Below are 20,731 nucleotides of genomic sequence, written 5' to 3'. Positions count from 1 at the left end.
CAGCCAATCACGATCGAGATGAGCGCGTCGGCGCTGGAGGGTGCGCTTCGGATGCCCATATATGGTAATACAAGCGAGCAATGCCGTCGGGGCTCCGGGGGGACGCTAGCGTGGCAGGTTCGGGCGGGGCCGTCACCCGAGCGGGCTATATAAGCCAGTACATGGGGCGCAGGGGGGACATTCAGGAACGAGTCGCGGGTCGAGTCAGCCACGGGGAGATCTCTCCAAAGATAAGAAGGAGTCATGTGAGTTCTTTAATATTTATCACTGTTTTTCTTTGTGATTTCATTATGATGTTCTATTGTGCTTTGTTATATGACTATTTTGTGGTACTTTGAAACATAACTGATTTATTAAGGGATTTTATTATACACTTAGAATAATCTATGGATTTTAAATAATTCTCTGAAATTCTGGAGCATATTATATTATAATTTTATTACAATGCTTATCTGCATATTTTCTGTGTATAAGATCCAAGGGTCTTCCATTAATTCCAATGTATGCTGAAGCAAACTAAATTATTTTATATGAGAACTTATGTTAATTATATGGTTATCTGTACAAGCTTTTGCTTTAAATGGACTAAGGTTCTAATTAACTTCAGAAAAACAATGCTTAACTGCATGCTTTTGTGTTTGAGATCCAAGGGTCTTACATTAATTTCAAGGAGTTCTGAAGCAAACTAAATGATATTTTATGTGTTAATTATATGGTTATTCTGTACAAGCTTTTGCTTTTAAATGAACTAAGATTCTTAATCAACTTCAGAAAATGCTGAAGCCAATTATATTTTATTTATTCTTCAGAAATAAAAGATTATTTTTATTTCTTTATACGTGATATTATATTTTTATTATTTATTATATCTGTAGAATGAGCTGCTAATGGGGACTATATCTTTGGAGGTTTAATTGCTGAAGTATATGGGATAGCTGGGTTTTGAGAAGCTTAGGGACTAGGTTCTGTCGGGAATGCCAGTTTGAATTAAGTATTTTTATTTCGGATTTGTTTTTGATAAATTAAAGAGACTCAGGTCTTTTCTCTTGCTACTTGGCATTGGAGTTATGATGCTTGTTTGGGCAGGAGGTCCAGGTTTGAGTATATCAGCTAAGCGTAACGTGACAGTTGAGGCAAGTCTTGTATAGCAATGCGTACGAGCTTACCACATACGATGATAGCCATTAAATGGAATTGTCTTGTTTAAATATAGTAATTGTAGTCTTCATTTGTCAATATGTTGGAGGAGAGTCTGGGGTTCTATGGTTTATAAAGTTCAAAATTTTTGAGAGAACCGGTTGATAGGTTCACATTCCAGAAAAGATGATTCTAAGAAAGGATCCAAGGCCTGGCATTTTAGATGACAGAATAGGCGACCTTACCTCATGCGCAAACCAGGGGGTATTTGCCTAAATAAAGCCCTAAATACAAAATAAAACAAGGGGTTCTTGGAATTCTTGAATTGCTGAGAGTTTTTCTTTAATTATCTTTGAATAGTATTAATAGTGAAGTTGTATTCTCATTTTCGCTGATTCTCACTGATAATTTAAAATAGAAACAATAGAAATAGAGTTCCAATTTTATATTCGATTCAAAGAAGAATTGAACTGGCAAATAGCTCTACGTTGATGGTCAGAGCTTAGTATGTATTACCGACTATGTATTGTAATTCATACTAAGACGCGTTGGGGATAAAACACCTTTAAAAATAAAATTCCTAAAAATTTGACAAATAAATTGAATTTTTCACCTTAATTATTGTATTTTATTTCTTTCTACTTCACAAAGTGTATATTTGACTATGAGAATTGAATGAACATGTTGGTTGTAATTGCTCTATAAAATAAATTATGTATCGGTACTCATCTATAGGGAATATCAGAATAGCGGAAACTATTATTACCTAGGAGGTAGAATTTCTAAATGTTAGGGGAATATCTAGTGTGTTGAAACTTTCTACACTTGAGAAAAGGATTTGTGGTTACTTCGTACAGCTTAGGCATCCTACCTTTACTAAACGATCACATTTTATTATTTTTCTTATGGCCAAACGTTTTAAATGCAGAACAAAAACAAACAAAATAAATTGGGATTAAATTCAGGGGTAGTTATTGAGCTTAATGGGTTTTGGGTTGTTAAATATATGGGTGCTTATGGTAGACTATAGGCTAGAGTAGGTAGGTCACCTTTTGACTGTTACAGTGGCCTTAAAATCACTACCGGGAATCCATCTTTGCTGTCATGGATGTGGCCAACCCAAGAAATCATATTATTTTTTCAATACTTTTTGATTTTTTTTCTTGGTGCCAAGTTTTTCCCTGACCTGCAAATCATTTCCCTGACTTTCCCTGACTTTCCATAACCACTATGAGCTTCCCTAAATGAATTACCTACTCGTAAACATTTCAGTGTTACTGTCAGTTATAGTTATACATAATGACGATATACTGTACCTGTGAGCTGTAATGAATAATGAGACTCCCAAACAATTTCAGTTCCTCTGAACGCACAGCGTTTTTGTACCTGTAACAAACAATACATTTATTTTATCATATGTGTATAAATCTTAGGATTAGTTTTCAAAGAAGACCCCAGGATAACGCAAGGGGGATAGGGTGGTACCTGTTGTGACTAAAATTCTGTGATCAGGAATTCAGGATCCATAACCAAACTGATGGCGTTTCCATACTACGAATATAAGTTGTATTTATTAAGCTCGCGTAGTGGATCTATAATCGGACATTGGTCCTAGACAAAAATATCCACATGTTTGCCTACAATTCATCTGTTTCAGTACTCTCTCCGCGATTATTTTGCCGAGCTACAAGTACATAACATACCGGCGGCACATTCAGTGGTGACTACCTTCGCGCGACGCAATGGATTTCAATGTCGCTCGCGTGCGGTCCGTTTGTTAATGTAGGTAAGAATTGTGAAAGGCGACATTTTGTGATCATCAAAGCAGTGAGCCTTCTGTACTTGTACTATTATATATTCTGTGCTGAAATATCGAATCAGACTAAGGCTTTAATTGAGCAAGATCATTGACGTTTTTTTGGTGTTTCGTAAATATTCGACTAGTACTTTCGCAAGTACCTAATGTCTACTCTAAAGTAGCAAACTAGCAAAAGACACAGTTTCATAATACATTCGCTAGTTCATTTACCATACCAAAATTAAATTATTTATTGTTAATAGTCAGCAGGCTAAGTGCAAATAAGGTTTACAGAATGATATGCACACCTCTTATGGCGGTCTTTACTTTGCATGCGTGTTCGTTCGCCGCTCCGGTGTGCGAGTGTGTCATCGCTATAGACGCCTATAGCTGTCACGTTCATGCACTGGAGCGACGTGATTAACTGATTTACTGCAGTAGGTAAAATAGCAGAGTTATCTCAATTACAATTTTAAATAAAAATTCTCCGTTAATACGTTCCTATCAGAAATAAATCAGAAGGAGATAAAATCCCAACTATGGAAAATTGCATACAGTTTTTTATTGCGAAGTAAACAATTTTTATAGCTCGATAAAAGTATGCAAATGTACTAATTGGATTCTTGGTACATTCCGTCGAAATGGTCGATAAATTTTAATAACAAACGACAAAGAGGTCCATTGATACGATAAGATAATTGCAATATTTAATTGGTATCAATAAACGATAGCGTTTAGTCATATGGACTGATAAAGATCCTAATACATTATTATTAAACTATTGTCCCGGAGCTGTAAGTCCTAATTTTTGACACATGACAGCTTCCACAAAACGTAAACTGGCGCGACCTAATGAAATTTTAAATAAAACCCTGTAATCAAGGACTTAAAAACAATATATCGCTTACTTTAAACATTATTTTTATTTTTAAACATTTCGATTTAAATGACATTTCAGTAAGTTGATAGAAATCGTATATTTGTTTAAGCGCGTCCATGTACATAGGGCCTAATCGATTCAACCAATTCGTGAATAATCGCTAGATTTGGCAAACGACACGTCTTAGCCACAACGCAACATACTTCAAAAAAAATGTGTCAAAAATGTGAATTTACAGCTCAGGCACAATAGGTAGATATACATATTATTAAGTCCCTTAAATGAAGGATATTTTTTTAAGTACCAAGGCCCGACTGTAAGAGCGGTTTCGCACTCCGTCCGATTTCGATCCGTGATAGCCGTAGAACATTTTGTAGGTATTCGAGCTCCGTCATCCGATTTCTTTCCGTAATTGTTCGGTTCTGTTCTAGTGAGTAAATTACCATACAAATTATTGTCAAAGCAAAATGTGTAGTCACAGTGCATTTACTTCCACATTTCGACACAGGATTAAAAACTTAGGACCACAGTTATGACAATTTGGTCCTTTACTCGTATTAACTGATATGAATTAAAACTGTTAAATATAATAAGTGTCGCGATAAGCTAGCATCAAACAAAGGTAGATGTTTCATAGGTACGTTATTTCTCAGACTTCATTTTATATCTTAATACAAAACAATCGCAAGACTGCAATATAACAAGATCAATAGAGTGGCATTATGTACAATATTATTTAATTATATTTTTGATATAATTTATTAATTTGAAATAATATTCATAAATTGAAATAACCATAATTAAGCAAATAATTGTATTAATTTAATTTGTCACCACAAAACTAGGTACTTTAAGCATGCCAATTTGACAAATCCGTGACAGATATGCGACTAAAAAGGTCAAATGTTAAATTATAAAATAAAACTATGGAAACGGATTATATCGCGTATAATGAATTTACAATTCATCCCGACGTTTCGAACACTTTACAGCATTCGTGGTCAACGCTGAGTAGCTATCGCGGTAACCGAAGACAATTTATGTTAAATTATAAATTACGATAATATCAGCTATACATAATAATAATCTTACGTCGCGACTCTATAATAGTCTTGTCCCATGTCCATATCTGTTTCTGCGATGACTTGTCCGAGCACTGGTTATATCTTTGGTTATATTATAAGCAGACTTTTTCAGGAAATACGGTATTCTCATAACACCTCATTTAAATTATCTAGAGACAATTGCATTTCCTATTCATGCGCACTGACAAGTAAACAAAGGAAAATGGACAGGTGCCCTCCATTGTTATATCATAGCAAGGTCTCTTATTGACACACATTCCATGGATAAATATGTTTTAAATAGGTATACATATGAATATGTTTTATTTTATAAAAACTTCATAATTTCCTATTTTTAGGGTTCCGTACCTCAAAAAGAAAAAACGGAACCCTTATAGGATCAGTCGTACGTCTGTCACAGCCAATTTTGTCCAAAACTACTGAACCGATTAACTTGGAATTTGGCACACATGTTAACCTGTGACCCAAAGACGGACATGTAATTTAAATTGAGAGGGCTTTCATGTGAAAAATAGTGAAATCGCAACCGAGCGCTTAATCATACCGTGTGTGGTATCATATTAAAGAGCTTTCCGAGTAGTTTACAAATATATAACATATTATAGGACTTTTTCTACTTGGTCTAACAAAATATGAGAAAATGTCCAGAAGTGGCAATAATTGTGACAGAGAAGGCTCGTTTTCAAAAAATTGCCAAAAATATATAATAGAAATTTATAATCACTAAGGCATAAGAGCAATTTTAGTAAACGTTGTAGATTAATTTTGTACGAAAATAACTCCAATGTGATGTAGATTTTCAAAGAAATTGTCACATCATTTTAGGTAATTTCTGAAAAAAATTGAATTCGTCTTAGCCTTGTCTACTCTTTTTAAAAACCTTATAATAAAAATGTAGTATGAGAAGTTTATAGTACAGGATATACGTATTATAAATTTACCAGTTTCAGTATTCCAAATTGTCCAAATTTTACAAATAAGATCGACTAATCCAGCACTATACGCGGGTTTTCCTAAACGTGCATCAGAGAAAAATTCATAATTAATTTAATGAGTTACTTTTCTAAAATCCAATCTGATAAGTATCAAGATAATAAGATGCTCTAATTGAAATTTGAATTAAATATCTATTAGATAACGGAAAGTGTAGTATTTCACCGACTAAAACTATCAATTTTACATTATTTTGACATTTTTTTTTAAAGCAGCCTTAAGGAAATTTAATTATAGGGGCCACTTTTGGGAGGTAAAAGTCAAAATTAAAAATCAAAGTTTTTGAACTATATTGTGTTACATATCAAATGAAAGAGCTTTTTATAAGTATTTCAAAAACATTTTTTTAAATAATTTAAGGAAGTAGGCAAAAAATTACCATTTCCGGGTCCCTTATCTTCGAAACTACTAATCGTAAAATTTTCAAAATAATACACGAGGTAGCCTGCAATCTGTAAATTACGAGGGTCATGCCAAAAGAAATTAGATACTCAAAATTTACATACATTCTTTATTACAGCTATCTATTTTTTCGAAGTATTCACCGTGAACACGTATACACGTTTTCATTCGTCTAAACCACTTAGAAAATACCGATGACCACTCTTCTTTAGACACCTCAGAAATTTCGTAATTATACGCAGCCAACGCATCTTCTTTGTTCTCAAATCGCCTTCCTTTTAATTTTTCTTTAATTTTAGGAAAAAGATAAAAATCACAGGGGGCTAGGTCAGGGGAATATGGGGGTGGGGCAGAATAGTCACGTTTTTTGAGCTGAAATAGTCAAGTGTTCTAGCGGAAGTGTGCGGGGCAGCGTTGTCGTGGTGCCAGAGCAGGTGCCGGGTTCCTGACTTCGGCCGCTTGTCACACCAAGCTGACAGTACTCTTGGGGCACAAACTGTCACATACCATTCTGAATTAACTGTCTTTTGATCTTCTAGCACTATTGTAGCAATATGTCCCGTCTTGCAGAAAAATGAGGCAACCATTTGTTTTTGTGTGCTTCGGGTTCGGCGACATTTTGTTGGCGTCGGCTCATCTTCAAAACACCATACTGTGGACTGTCGCTTTGTTTCGGGATCGTAGTTATATAGCCATGTTTCGTCACCTGTAAGTATATCATATACGTTTTTGTTCTCGCCTGCGTCGAATTTATCTATCATAAATTTGCACCAATCCACGCGACGGTCTTTCTGTAAATCGGTGAGCTTGTGCGGCACCCATCTTGAACAACGCTTATGAAGAGACAGTTTACTATGAATTATAGTTTGCAATGCTGCTGATCCAATGCCCAGTTCACGCTCGAGCTCTACATATGTAATTCGTCGGTTCGCACGAATATTTTTTTCCACAGTCTTTACATTTTCTTCAGTGACTGCGGTTGGCGGCCGTCCGGTCTTCGCCTCATCTTCAAAGCTCTCCCGTCCTCTTTTAAATTCAGCAAACCAATTGAAAACAGTTGCACGTGAACACGCAGACTCTCCAAAAGTCGAGACTAAAAGTTCAAAACACTCTTGAGGTGTTAAACCTTTTTTAAAGTCATAATATATCATAACACGAATATAACGTCGAGTAAGCTCCATTGTTGCGGAAAATTCCCGCCAAAATTATTTAGAAAAAAAATAATTAAAAAAGGAATCCTAAGAATTTCCAAGTGTTCCGTTTTTAAATTTATAAGCAGATAACCTACCTTTACATTGGTGTATAACTGGCCAGTATCAATCAAATGACCATGGAGTATCTAACTTCTTTTGGCATGACCCTCGTACAGGAAAACCTATTATAAATCTACAGTCAAGCGTAAAAGAAAAAAAAAAACTAAAATTACTGATTTCACTCACTGCCGCTGCAAGGAGTTACCAAATCTCTTGAAATTGTGTGAGCGCGTTTGAATATTACATATAAATTCATTTTTGTTTCGTTTTTTTTAGATATTGTTCAAAATATCGATTATTCGCAAAAATTACTTAAGTGCCTTCAAAAAAGAAGGCGCTTAAGCCCTTCTTGTGGTGTAAGGAACCCTTGCAACGCGTGTACAACTCGCACTTGGCCGGTTTTTCCACTAGGACACATTACCCGTTACAAAACCTAAACTTCATACACTGAGAGAAAATACAACCAGTTTTCATGTTCGTTGTTTGGTTAGTTTTTTGGTTAAAATAGCGTACGTGCTCTTTGGTTCAAACAACAAGCTACTTGTCATTTGAATCGGCAATATATTTGAATCAACCAGTCGATTATATAAAAACAACCTGACACATATTGTTTTAAACATACGTTTGGATGATTCAAACGGATAAACCGCAACAAGTCGAACTTGTTAAATTCACAATGCAAATTTCTCTCAGTGTAGTTGGGCGAATTAATATTAATAATTTACGATTAAATATACATTTTAATATCATATATGTATTTCCAGATTTAAGATCTTTGTCTCTCTTAAGTAACGGAACTACATATTTCATATATTTAGATTATCCAATTGTAAGAAATAAAGGGTTATTACAGCGTAGGCGGTTAGCCTGTTTGATAACATAATACACAGTATTCATATCCATGCTTAAGCGCATCATATCAGGGCATTTATACATGAACAATAATGAAATTTAACACAATGAAGTTACGGTTGCAAGTTCAGATGGCGATGCTCTGTAATATGTTGATTTTGAAATGGTTGCTTTAAGCATTTAATATCATCTTTTAGTCTATTGTCGGCCTGACTGTACGTGTAGTTATGTTTCGGTTTAATGAGTAGATTTGTAAGAAAATTGCAAATAAAAATAAGATTAAGGTGAGGAAAGTTCGTGTTTTTTTCCTTAAATAAGCGAGAGGGAAAAAAGTAAGTCTTCTGATTTTCTTTACGTTGAAATAAATTAAATAATCGATAAATTTCCCAAACATAGTATTTAGGAGCTATTTTAATATTTTTATCCTTTATACATATATAGTCCTCTACTAATATTATAAATGGGAAAGTGTGTCTTGTTTGTTTGTCCGTCTTTCACGGCAAAACGGAGCGACGAATTGTCGTGATTTTTTAAGTGGAGATACTTGAAGGGACGGAGAGAGACATAGGCTACTTTTTGTCTCTTTCTAACGCGAGCGAAGCCGCGGGCAAAAGCTAGTGCATAATATTTTAAAAGGTTATGGTAAATATTATGAATATTTATCTTATTCACAATAAATACTAGTAGTATACACATTTAACGAGTAATAAGTACAGCTTATGACATCTGTAATGTAATACCATGGTTTGCAATAAATGATAATGAACCAATTGATTGATTGAAATGCCTGATTGCAAATACGTGAGGCTGATCAGACACGAGACGAGACGATTAACAACCAACACCCATGTTGAACCATGGAATTTACTTGAATTCAAATTTTGGTAACACCAGTTTTTTGTTTGAATTTTGAAGTGAGTGAATTTTTAATATTTCAGCGGATTATTTTCTACAATGTTAGGTATATGAGTTTAATACTGCATTTAAAATAAATTACTTCACACCAAGCTTCAAATAAACGTACATGTCTAAAAGTGGCGGCTGGTGAAAATTTCTCCTAGGCAACACTGAGCAAAAAGAAACCTACCTTAACATTAAGGTACTTTACTAGTAATCAATTTTAGGCAAGCCGGTGGGAATCGGCTTGTATGGACCAGCCGCTGCTGATGTCTACACCTACAGTTCATATTTGCATGTACAAGTCAGACACAAGTCTCATCAGAGTACGTAGCCGAATGGCACAAACGATCACGAAACGAAACGATCGTAGATATCTATCTCTATCGCCTGGTGCCGTAGCCCAATGGCATTTCTACGACGCGAAACGAAAACGAAACGTCGCGAAAGGTAGTGTAACAGAACAAGCGTCTATGACGAGGAAATGGACTCGTTATTACATATAAAACTTACGGCGAATCAACTTTTCCTTGACCAACTTTCTTGGTGCATATTTTCTTTGGGATTTCATTGGATATTTTAACAAATAATATCTGTGAAGCTTTATCACATGTATAGTCACGTCTTCACTCATAAAATTCAATGTTATTTGATGCAAAACAGGTTGGAAAAAACGTATTTATCAACAAACTACGTTCACATGGACGGAATACTGACACTGACAGTTGTCAGCTGCGTAGCGTTCCGATATTATGTCTTGATTTCAATCACAGGTCATGAAAGTTGATAATGATTAGTAGTATACTTTCTGGATGTGTTTAATGTAGCATTTAGAAACAAAAATGATATTTTACTGCGTATTTGATCTACAAAACTAACTAAAACCCTTTAACAAAAAAATATCTGCATACCTATACTAACCGCAATACATAACTCTTCGTCGCTAACTAGGTATCAATAAAATTATTCCTATATCACTTTGGAACACGTGCAGTCATGCAGATGTTACTATTGAGAAGCAAAAACGTACGTGCTGAGCTGTCTTGGACATTAATGCCTAAGGCGTACGACTTAGTAAACAAAACAGTTATGACCTTTTTCTTATGCATGTAATTTAGCGGCTATCCATTGTTACTTGTCGCTCTTTTGTAGCCGTTTTGTCGCTCTTTTGTAGCCGTTTTGTCGCTCTTTTGTCGCTCTTTTGTCGCTCAATTGTCGCTCAATTGTCGCTCAATTGTCGCTCAATTGTCGCTTTTTTGTCGCCAAATTCTGTCGCCATTTGAATCTATAAAAGGGTCGGAGGGAGCCGACGCGCGTCATTCTTAAAATATCTACAAGACTAACAGTGTCTCTGGCTTTCGTGTGTTACTGGTGAGTGAAGTTGTTCTGCTATTATTTCTCTGTTTGTTTTTACTTGGAAATTATTCTAAGTGATTGTAAACTTTGAAATTGTGTCTCTGTGTGATTGTGCGGGGACAATATCGTCGTACAGTTAGACTTAGACCTATGGTGGAATTGCTTTACCGTCAGTTGTGGGGTTATTTTAGTGTTCTATTTATAGTGTAGTGTTACATTCAAATTAATGTGTATAGTGAAGTTTTCTGTGCTTTGTTTCTTGAGTGCCGTCAAGCAATACAAAGACTGGGTCGATGTATGGCTGGTGCTTGGAGATAAGTCTGTGTTTGGTTTTGTAGGGAGTAATTCTTGCAAAACTAAGCTTAGATTATAGCGCGTAAAGGAAACTTCACTCGTTTGTTTACTTGGTCAGTAAAATTGAACTTAGTAATTTTCTATGGGGTTATTTTGTGAAAGTTATAAGCCAGATCATTGTTTGTGACAGACTGTTGTCCGGCTAGGCGCTTCTTCCCTTACGGTGTCAAATAAGAGGCGTTTAGGGGTCTTTTTGTTCCAAGTGGAGGGCTTGGACGCTTTTCTATACTTACAAAAGCGTATTTTCTCACCGGTCTCAAAGAGTCCAACTGTTAGATGGAAGTGAGGACTTTCACGATTGACGAAAGACATTAGGAGTAATCCTTGCTCACAGAAGTCGTCAGTATTTGAGGCTGGGGTCCTATATATATATATATTTATTTACTCGGTGCTCTGGTCCATGCTGGCGTTGGTCGCTGGGGATTTCGGTTGTGATTGATCCATATCTAAGTAAAGTTTGATCGCAGCTGGGTCTCCCATGTGGCTGGTACTGGTGTGTCCTAGAATACTGGATATATACACGGATAGGGCGATCTACTCTCTGCTACCCTAGCCTGCGGGCAAAAGCAGAGGGGGGGATCATAACTCAAGCCTATAGGTTGCCTATCTCAGCTTCGCTGGCTGAACTGTACAGCTTATGGTAGGGATACACTTGTGCATATTTTGAACACAAGATCTATGGTAAGTGATGGTCTGTGTTTCAGATATGCTAGAGTAGGGAAAACGATAGGACTAGGGTAAAGTCACACACTATTTCTATGAAAGTAGAGTTCTTTTATGATTGGTCTTGGAATATAATTGGTCAACGTGTATTGTGGAGAAATAATTTAACTACTACTATTTATATGGTTTAAATGGACTTTAAATGTGGTGTTTACTATCTTAAAATAAGTGGTAGAACTGGTAATTTATAAAATCTCTTATTACTTAATTTATCTGAGTGAAATTAATAATTGTGGTAGCAATTTCTGATCTTTCGGTGTGGCTGCGGGACACTTAGTGTTGCTAACTGGTTTTAAAGGTAAATTCTATCAAGATGGTTAGGGAAACAAACTATTCTTTGGAATAAAAAGCATAGGTTTGTTATAGGGCCCAGTGGCATGCGAGCGCCGTCCACTGATGGAAAGTCAAAAGCTTAGAAAAGTTAGTAGACTTAGTTCTTATAAAAGTTAGCAACTGCTCGGTGTTTCGATAAAACATTAGAAAGATCGAGAAGTTATGGTCTATTAGCAGTATTGGGGAAAAGGGGGGTTTAGCTAGGGAAAAAGAAACAAAACAAAAAGGGGGTTAGTTTGTAGATAGATAGCCCTTCAGGCTTACTTGCTTAGGATGCCCGATAATGTGGTTTGATTGGGCCTAAGGATTCCAGACGGTATCGCAAGTTCTCACCCCAAACCGGAATCGAAAATAGAGCGTAGCCGATGTTTTCTAAAATATTTTTTAATATTTATTTCATGTAAGTTTCACTCACTAACTTCTTTTCTAAAAATTTCTTCATTACGTCATTAATTTTCTCACTCATAACTTTCTAGGCCTAAATCTGATAAAATACTCTTCTATAACACTATATTATTATGCTACAATAACCTTTATTCTTCTTTAAAATATAAATAAATAAAATTTTAAATATTAGTCAAAAATACAGCTGATACTCATTAAAGGATCTAGGTTATCGCGGTTCACATCGAAGGGTTCTACTTATTCACGCTAGACGATCACAAGGCCAAATTTACGGGGTATATTTAAAGGGGGGTTAGCTATACTGTTGATTAGTCGAGTAAGTAAGTAAATAAGTAAGGTGAGCGGAGGTTTTAGTTACATTTGGTTCCGTGCCCAAGGGATCTAAGATGTGCTCTGTAGAACACATCTTGGATACCAAGGTTTATAAATAAATAATAGGAATTAGCCTTACCAGGCTACATTTGTTGTTGTGAAAACGAGTGGGTGTGCTGTATTTCTTGACTTATTTCATCTCTAAATAAAACTCATATACCTAATATTTTTATTCAATCGCTATTTCATAAAAACTAAAATAACTTTATCGTTAATAAACAAGTCTGTAGTATTTTCTTCCATTGTTAATTCTTGCCGCGTTCCGAGCGAAGTTATGCATCAGTACAGAATCAATTATATTTTCGTCTTCCTCTGGTATCTGTAAAAATAAAATAATAAAATTAAAGTAGCGTAGTAAACTTAGACAAAATCTATTTCTAGGAAATTAGCTCATAATCGCAGTGGTTGAACTAAATATTGTCCCGATTAGGCAATTTTAGCACCATTCGGGTTGCATTGCTACGTAGCAATTGTTGGCATTGGCGCATCTTGACGTTCCCTTGCGCCTGTGCGTAGTACTATTATTTACTCTGTGTCTTAATGTACGTTTTTATAGCTGTTGTATAGGCGGGGCTAGTACGTAAAATACTAGGTACTTATAGAAAAAATATTCATGTACCTAAAATAAAAGAAGGCGCGGAGCTGTAGTAGTTTAGAAGAGTTTCCCACCTAGTAATCGGAATTGGAAACATAAGTGTGTACACTATGTATAATAGCAATAGAATTTCATGTCAAAACAAATTGTGCTCTATCGGCCTAGTACATTTTCATAGCAGGCTCTGCCATCTTCAGGGCTATTTTGAAAGCTTTACATCACGTTTGCACTTCACACCGGAGATCGGATAGCTTCGATGCTGTCTTATATAGTCTATGAACACTCTGATGATATACATATTCCTAGCAGGCTTGTTATACAGAATTTCATTCATAGGCAGGATAACTACAGTCTAGATGTAAGGTTATTTTCCTAAAATAACCTAGGATACCTAAGCCCTAGATTTAAGACCTAGTAATACAAGAAGATAGGCTCTAGTCTAATGGCTATGGGGGCGCGATTATTCATTGTCGCGCTGAAGTACAATATTATATGGGGCGTCCCGCCATTTTTCTATGAATGCTGAATAGCTACACGCATGTGGTACTATGACAAGTACATCCTTCGATGGATGGTTTATTTGCATTTCAGTTGTAACTCTATAATCTACAAATTAGCTCACAGGATTTCATACATCATACAATAATTTGGCATATTGTTTGTACGGATTGTACCAAATATTGTCACTGTAGTGCAGCCATGAGAAGAACAGGTTTCTGTCTGTTAAGATATAGGTATTAATAATATTAGGACTAATTTAAGTTCATTAGCTTATAAGTTGTCATACATTTTCATACTACATCATTGGTAAACAGGCATACGTCCCTCTTGATGGTGAGAGGTCACCGTAGCCTATATCTGCCAATTATTTCAATAAATTAAATGCACTGTACGAATTTCAACCTTCTATAGGTATACATTTTTACTGTAGTAATACAAATAAGTATGTATGTATAAACAAGATTTTCAATAGCTTCATATGACATGAGTTCGATACCTCACATGATAAGCTGTAGGCTAGTCTAAAATAGTAAGTGTAAAACCATACAATCATTATGTTCGGTAGATTGTGTACACAGCTTTTATACAATATTTCACAAGTCAGGAGTATGCCAACATACTGTACTTCATTACAACCATGTCAAACATATCCTACGAAATATTAGCATTACCAGCATCTGGGAGGTCGTACCTCGCCATACCTTAACTCCATCACTGCTTGCTCATTGTCACAATTGCTCAAATAATTTTATGAAAATTGATTGAAACTTGTAATATTCCTGTTAAGTAGGCATAGATAATAAGCACCATTACTACTATAAAACCATATTTTACTGAGGTTCAGAAATAGTATGAATGTGGTACGCAGTAGGTATGTAAACTTACCTGATATGACCGGGTCCAGTCTGATTGTCGGATTACTTTGTAGTTCAGTAACGTTGAACATGAGCTGGTTGTGCAGATCAGCGAGACTGAAAAGAAATAGTCAGACATTAGAAATGTTCATATATTATAAGAAATAAAAGGGTTTAGTTTTAGAGTTAGGTCCTGCCAAATTGGGTTCAATATTATTTCGTTTATCTATTCACGGGGGCGCGTCGCTTAATTTTGGAACTAAGGCACGCCCGTGAGAAATATTGTGTCAGAAAAAACAATGCATACAACAAAATTTACAAAAGAAAAAAAAATATATTAAAAAGTTTGAGAACCCCTGCCTAGCAGTTCATATCTACATGAGCTAGGACATAAATTAGTAATAAGTTTGCTTAGCCAATAAAATGATGATGAGTCAGTTAAGTTTGATTTTTATCCGGTCGCTCATGCCTCGCCGTTTTGCTTTACGCTTCACTTCAATTTTCTAGATAATGATGCCATGAGCTGTTCACTTTTAAATTTAATAATTAGAACGTGTTATTATAATAAAACATAAGTACCTTTCATTTATATGAAGTCAGTAGATATATGGAAGACGGTCCAACCTGAAGCATGGCCTCTCGGGTAAAACCTGAAATTGTATATATGAAAAAAAATTAGTTAAAAAAAAAAAGGGTGTATGTATGTTTAAGGAATCTTATTTATAAATACGTATCATTAAGATTGTTTATATTTATCTAGGCCATTCATGATTAAGAAAAAAAAAAGAAGAAGAACAACCATATCCATGTTTCTATGTAAAATTTCCTGCCGAGTCGTTTTACTCACTAAGTAGAGTTAATTAAGTTAAAAAGCAGCTGTTTAGTGGCAATGATTTTTTGTACTTACTTGAGGATAGTGCTAGAACGGAGTACAGTCCATAAAGGATACACTGGAAAATTCCTCAGTCCATCTGCACATTGCCGACAGCTGGTTGATATTCTTCGAGGATGGTTACCCATTTCATATACTGAAAATTAATACATAAACTATTTAAACTCATTGTAACACAAACAAAATTTATGCTAAGTCTGGATTTTTAGTCTACATAATTTTATTTAAGTATCCAAAAATACAAAATTAAAGTTTGGACAAGTTTCAATGCCTATTTTTAAATGTCATGACATTCATTTGAGGTCCTACAAATATTGCTTTCCATAATCCATAAGCTTGAGAAATTTTATTGGTTGGAACGGAAACAACATTACAAGTTCCAAGTACAGTTAGGAGACCTAGGTCAAGTAAATTAGTCAAAGATATAATTTTAATGCTTACCGTTTAACCAAGGTATGTTCAGTTTCTATAAATATTGTTTTCCATAAAATTTGTGGCAGATGTGTAGAAATATCGGGCATTGTAAATTCCAATTAGATGTTGACTGAAAAATCAAACAACCATATAAACCTCTTTGAAAGTAGCAAATATATTTTGACAGTTAGGACTATTTCACGTACATTTAGAATATTTAAGATCCTCTTAGGCAATGTGAAAGTCAGAAAGTACGAGTAACGTGGGGAAATTTATTATCATTAACTTATCTGACGACAGAACAATGAAATAAGCAACATTTCACCAATATATTCGGTCTAGTCGTTGTAGTTCGCAAGTATGTTCTGCTGGGTTTCGAAAACGACGACTAGTTTGAAAACACATCAAATAATAAAACAAAAGCTTACCTTTCATGCAAAACTGCTTTTGAAGTAGGCAATTAGTTCACTTTATCAATTGAGGCATAGCCCGATAAGACATCCTTTGCATGGGCTGTTTGCTCATTAGATCATGAGTATGAGCACTAGATTCTTCTATTATCTTGATGAGAAACACAACAAAACACATGTCCATTGCATTGCATTCACTAAATGTCATGTCAATTTCATAACCTCACTTTCGCTATCGGAAAATTACATTGCAATTGCAGTTCGGAGTTCAGTTTGATAAAACAAGATCACTTTGTCGGCATTCGGCAATATTATCTGAGAGTAACGCGTGTTTAGGGCAAATAATGTTTTGTTTGCATTTTCTTACTTAAAGGACAAATGACAAAATGGCGAATATGGACGGCTCATGCATGACCGGCGTCGGCGCAGAATTGCTTGTCGTTTGTTTAAGCCGAGTAAAATAAAGCGAATATTTAAATAATTCTAGTTGTAGATCACGTAATTAATAATGAGCTAAAGAAAACAAAAACGGATCTGCCATTTTTTCGCGAACAAGCGGATTAGCGGTAAGCATGACATAGATTAGAGAAAATAATTTAACCACAGATAACATATATCTTCGCCAAAAGGTGTTCTATCGGTGACATTACACAAACTATCATTGTTTTTAAGTTGGTACGCTTGATCGGTCATACAATTTTCGACAAAAAAAAAAAAAATATTCAGTAATTCAGTAATTTATTGTCTGGTGTTGTCATTTACAAAACTTTACTTCATTTTTCTCTACTTCATTATAGTAAAATTAATACAATAGATGTATTTAAATACAAAAGATTTTGTTAATTTAATTTTCTATTGCTTAAATCACATCAAACTATTCAAGTTGTGTAGATTTTGAACGGTATTTTGTAAATAGGGCCTAACACATGTCCCCTTACAAGTGCGGTCCGACCGTCTGTTAGATCCTTAAAGAATCTCACAATATATTTTTAATCTGATCACACTTTTGTAAACCGATGCGCACACGCAATTTCCTACGCATAAAGGCAAACCTACACGATAGTTTTCGTTCGATTTCAATAAATTATGTAAAAAAAAAAATCAATTATATATTTCTAATAACTAGTCAAATATTTGAACATTATGATAGGCTAAATTTATGATATCAAATAATTGTTTTGTTGATTTAATGTTTGTGACTACACAAAACACTTTAGTGTGTTTACAATGAAAATACGCCTTATACGCCCATGAGGACAATTGTAAAAGAAAAAAAAACGGTTAAGGATGACAATATTGACAGTGACAGTTCCTTACGAAAAAAATTGAGCGCGAAGTTATTAAATTTTATTTAAGAAAACGATTTCACAGAAATTACAGTGTTGTGTAGCTTCCAATAATTAGTATAGTTGATTGTGTAGAAGCACGTGTGATTTTTAGTGACGTCTTATTATCAGACGAAGAGAAATGTGAACTACGGTTTGAAACGAAGAGCTCTGTTAGTGAAAACATAGTAATTTCAATTAGTTTTAGGCCATAATTAGTTAGTTAAAAAAGGTGTTAGTGCAATAGTGCAAGACTTGAGTACATGGAGACAGAGTTAGCAACAGTTTGGACGCGAAAAACATGAAGTGAACATTGAGATATTTCGTGGGACGTTCGAGTTGAAGTACCCGGCTTTTGATGTCAACTAACGGAGGAGTAAGAGTTTTTGAGCCTGGTCTCATACCTGCTCATAGGACCAATGTGTTACTGAAGATTTTCAATATGATTATGTTGTTAGTGGTGCCATATTATGCCACACTAAACAGAAGAATGGAACAGAAAATGCCGATCAAGAAAAATACATATATGTAAGTGTTCAAAACCCCAGTTAATTTACCCTATTCTAGTTTTATTGAGCAAACAAGACGGAGTTTTATAGTCTGCAGTAATTTTTGAGTTAGAAAAATTAAAGTCACTTAGCGATCAGACATCATACTTGAGGAAAAAAAATAATAATAATAATAATAATAATTGTAGGTGAACGTAAATGAGACGTATGTCTCATATGGTTAAAGTACCTAGATGGTCCTGCAACCTTAGTTGGCAAATATTTTTGGAAAATATTTTGACCTTGTGATTTTTATTTTATCTTTCCCTCTGTTTATTGGAACGTCTATAACTTAGCTTTAGTTTCAACCTAAGATAGATTCTTACCACAGCAGTGTTTCTGTCATTGAACATAGTGGATCAGCAAGGACAGTGGAGACATGCGGTGAAAACTTCAGTGAGTGATTGGGTGAAATGTTTAGTAACGCTAGTGAAATAACAAGTGTTTGTGATATTCAACTTAAGTAATATTTTATTTATGACAAACTAGGAAAAAAAAAAGAGGAAAACTGGAAGTAGGTTGTAATCCTCAAAAACTTGCCATTGATTTTACAAATAAGGAGTCGACTTTGGAGATGAAGAAAATATTGATTAGTTTTGCTGTATTCAGGAATGAATGACTGGATCTTGTGGTTATGCTGATTGTGATCAAGTCTGCAGCGTGTTTTCGGAAGAGGTTTCATGGTGTCCTGGGTTATGACACCGACTGAGAAGAGAATAGTTTGGAAAATTTTGAAATATTACCAGGAGGCCAGCAGGATCTAATCATCATCATTAGCTACTCAAGAACTCATCATAGAACTAGCCAAGTATGAAAAGAAAAAAAAGGAAGAGAGACACCATGATCAAGTTCCTCAGCCCATTGTCGTGTTTGTTAACAATTTTCTAAGTTTGTTGCAGCTGCGAATGCCATGAAGAAGGAATGGATTGTCTGAAATTGCAAAGGACTGTCGGGGCATGTTTTACAATATTGAGGACACGAACATAGAAGAGGACAATGCAAGTTTAAGCTCGCTTTAAGAAATTTATTATTTTGTTACATTATTATTCAATCAAATAAAAGTATTTTGAACCTACTTATGGCATCATTTTGTATTTTATCATAAGGCAATTAAAACCAAAATAAAATTTTGCAGATAGTTTGAAAAAAAAAAAAAAAAAAAGGAATATATTTTATCAAAACCACATCAAATTTGATGTTACATTATATTTTACAAAAAAAAATATCAAAACCATATCAAAATTAAGGATACATCATATTTTGCGGGAAAAAATTGAAAATATGAAAACCACTTCAAAACTGCAATTACTTTTTTTTGCAAAATTGTATTATGCGTTTATTATGAACATTACATGATGTGTAATGTAAATTTTATGTGTACATTGGTTACAAGTCAATGACCTTTTAGTAAAAGTTTTCTTTCAGTGTGGCATACTTATGTGGTACATTATTATTTTTCTTTCCTATCATCATCATCATTATCATTATTTTAAATGCGTCGTGAGTTCTTCAAAATTTTATTGAGATTCACTGTTATTATTATAGGGGTGGTAGAAGTCAAAATTTTGTCTGAAATTAATTTTATTTCTATAGTGATCTGTGTGATAAAGGGCCTTATTGGCTAGCCCATCGTAAAGTTTCACTGTCATTTAGTAGTTTCATTCCTAGGATTATAAAGTGGTGTATGGTGGATGTAAATCTATAATACGGATTTTTTTTATTATCTAGATAAAGAAGTCGGTTCATTATGTGGACAACAATTTTTTTTTAAATTTTTTTTGTATAGAGAATGTATTGAACATTCATTGTATGGTTGGATTCTTTTAATATAATCATAATTGGACATATAGTATCTAGTCTACCTGGGGTAGACATTAGAAAATTCAGAGCGGTGGATAAGCTATTTTTCATTTTAGTTATTACAGTTAGCAGTGATATTTATTATTTATGCGTTATCATTTTTTTTACATTATATAGGGTGGTATACTGTACAATATCGGTAATCACCAGTGCAGATCCTCGTTTCTAAGCATAACTCGGTCAGTATTTTGTTCTACAAAGATCGATATAGATACTTACTTTTATAAATTTTTTGCATTTTATGCTATCAATCTTGCGCTATGAACTGTAGAAAAAAAAAAACAAAGACAAGGAAAGTGAAAGTAGGGTAGTGTCCTTACAGTAATTGACTCTAGTTAAAATGTGACCATAAAATATAACATTTTGTCCGTACGAACATTTTATTTTTAGTATGTGCAGCAAACAATTTTCACACATTGTCAAATTGTTTGCGGTTAATAAATACTTTGTAAAAATGAAATATAGACGTATAAAATGAAACCTATCATAAAT

At 34.5% G+C, this 20,731-nt stretch overlaps 1 protein-coding gene and 1 long non-coding RNA gene across 2 annotated transcripts in view; both read right to left on the bottom strand.

Moving 5' to 3' along the window:
- Positions 1 to 20,731, bottom strand: part of LOC125224821 (FHIP family protein AGAP011705) — a 63,313-nt gene that overhangs the window by 29,957 nt on the left and 12,625 nt on the right. Inside the window, 1 exon segment of the mRNA XM_048128298.1 lies at positions 2,454 to 2,523. Within this exon segment, the coding sequence (XP_047984255.1) occupies positions 2,454 to 2,523 (70 nt within the window).
- Positions 12,996 to 17,207, bottom strand: LOC125224828. Its single transcript, XR_007176926.1, has 6 exons — positions 16,525 to 17,207; positions 16,124 to 16,226; positions 15,698 to 15,818; positions 15,370 to 15,440; positions 14,822 to 14,907; positions 12,996 to 13,159 (listed from the first exon to the last, which is right to left on the bottom strand). It is a non-coding gene; the product is annotated as an uncharacterized LOC125224828 (long non-coding RNA).

Source organism: Leguminivora glycinivorella, chromosome 1 (genome assembly GCF_023078275.1).
Source record: "Leguminivora glycinivorella isolate SPB_JAAS2020 chromosome 1, LegGlyc_1.1, whole genome shotgun sequence".
Taxonomy (NCBI): Eukaryota; Metazoa; Arthropoda; class Insecta; order Lepidoptera; family Tortricidae; genus Leguminivora; species Leguminivora glycinivorella.
This window is presented reverse-complemented; position numbering and strand designations above follow the sequence as displayed.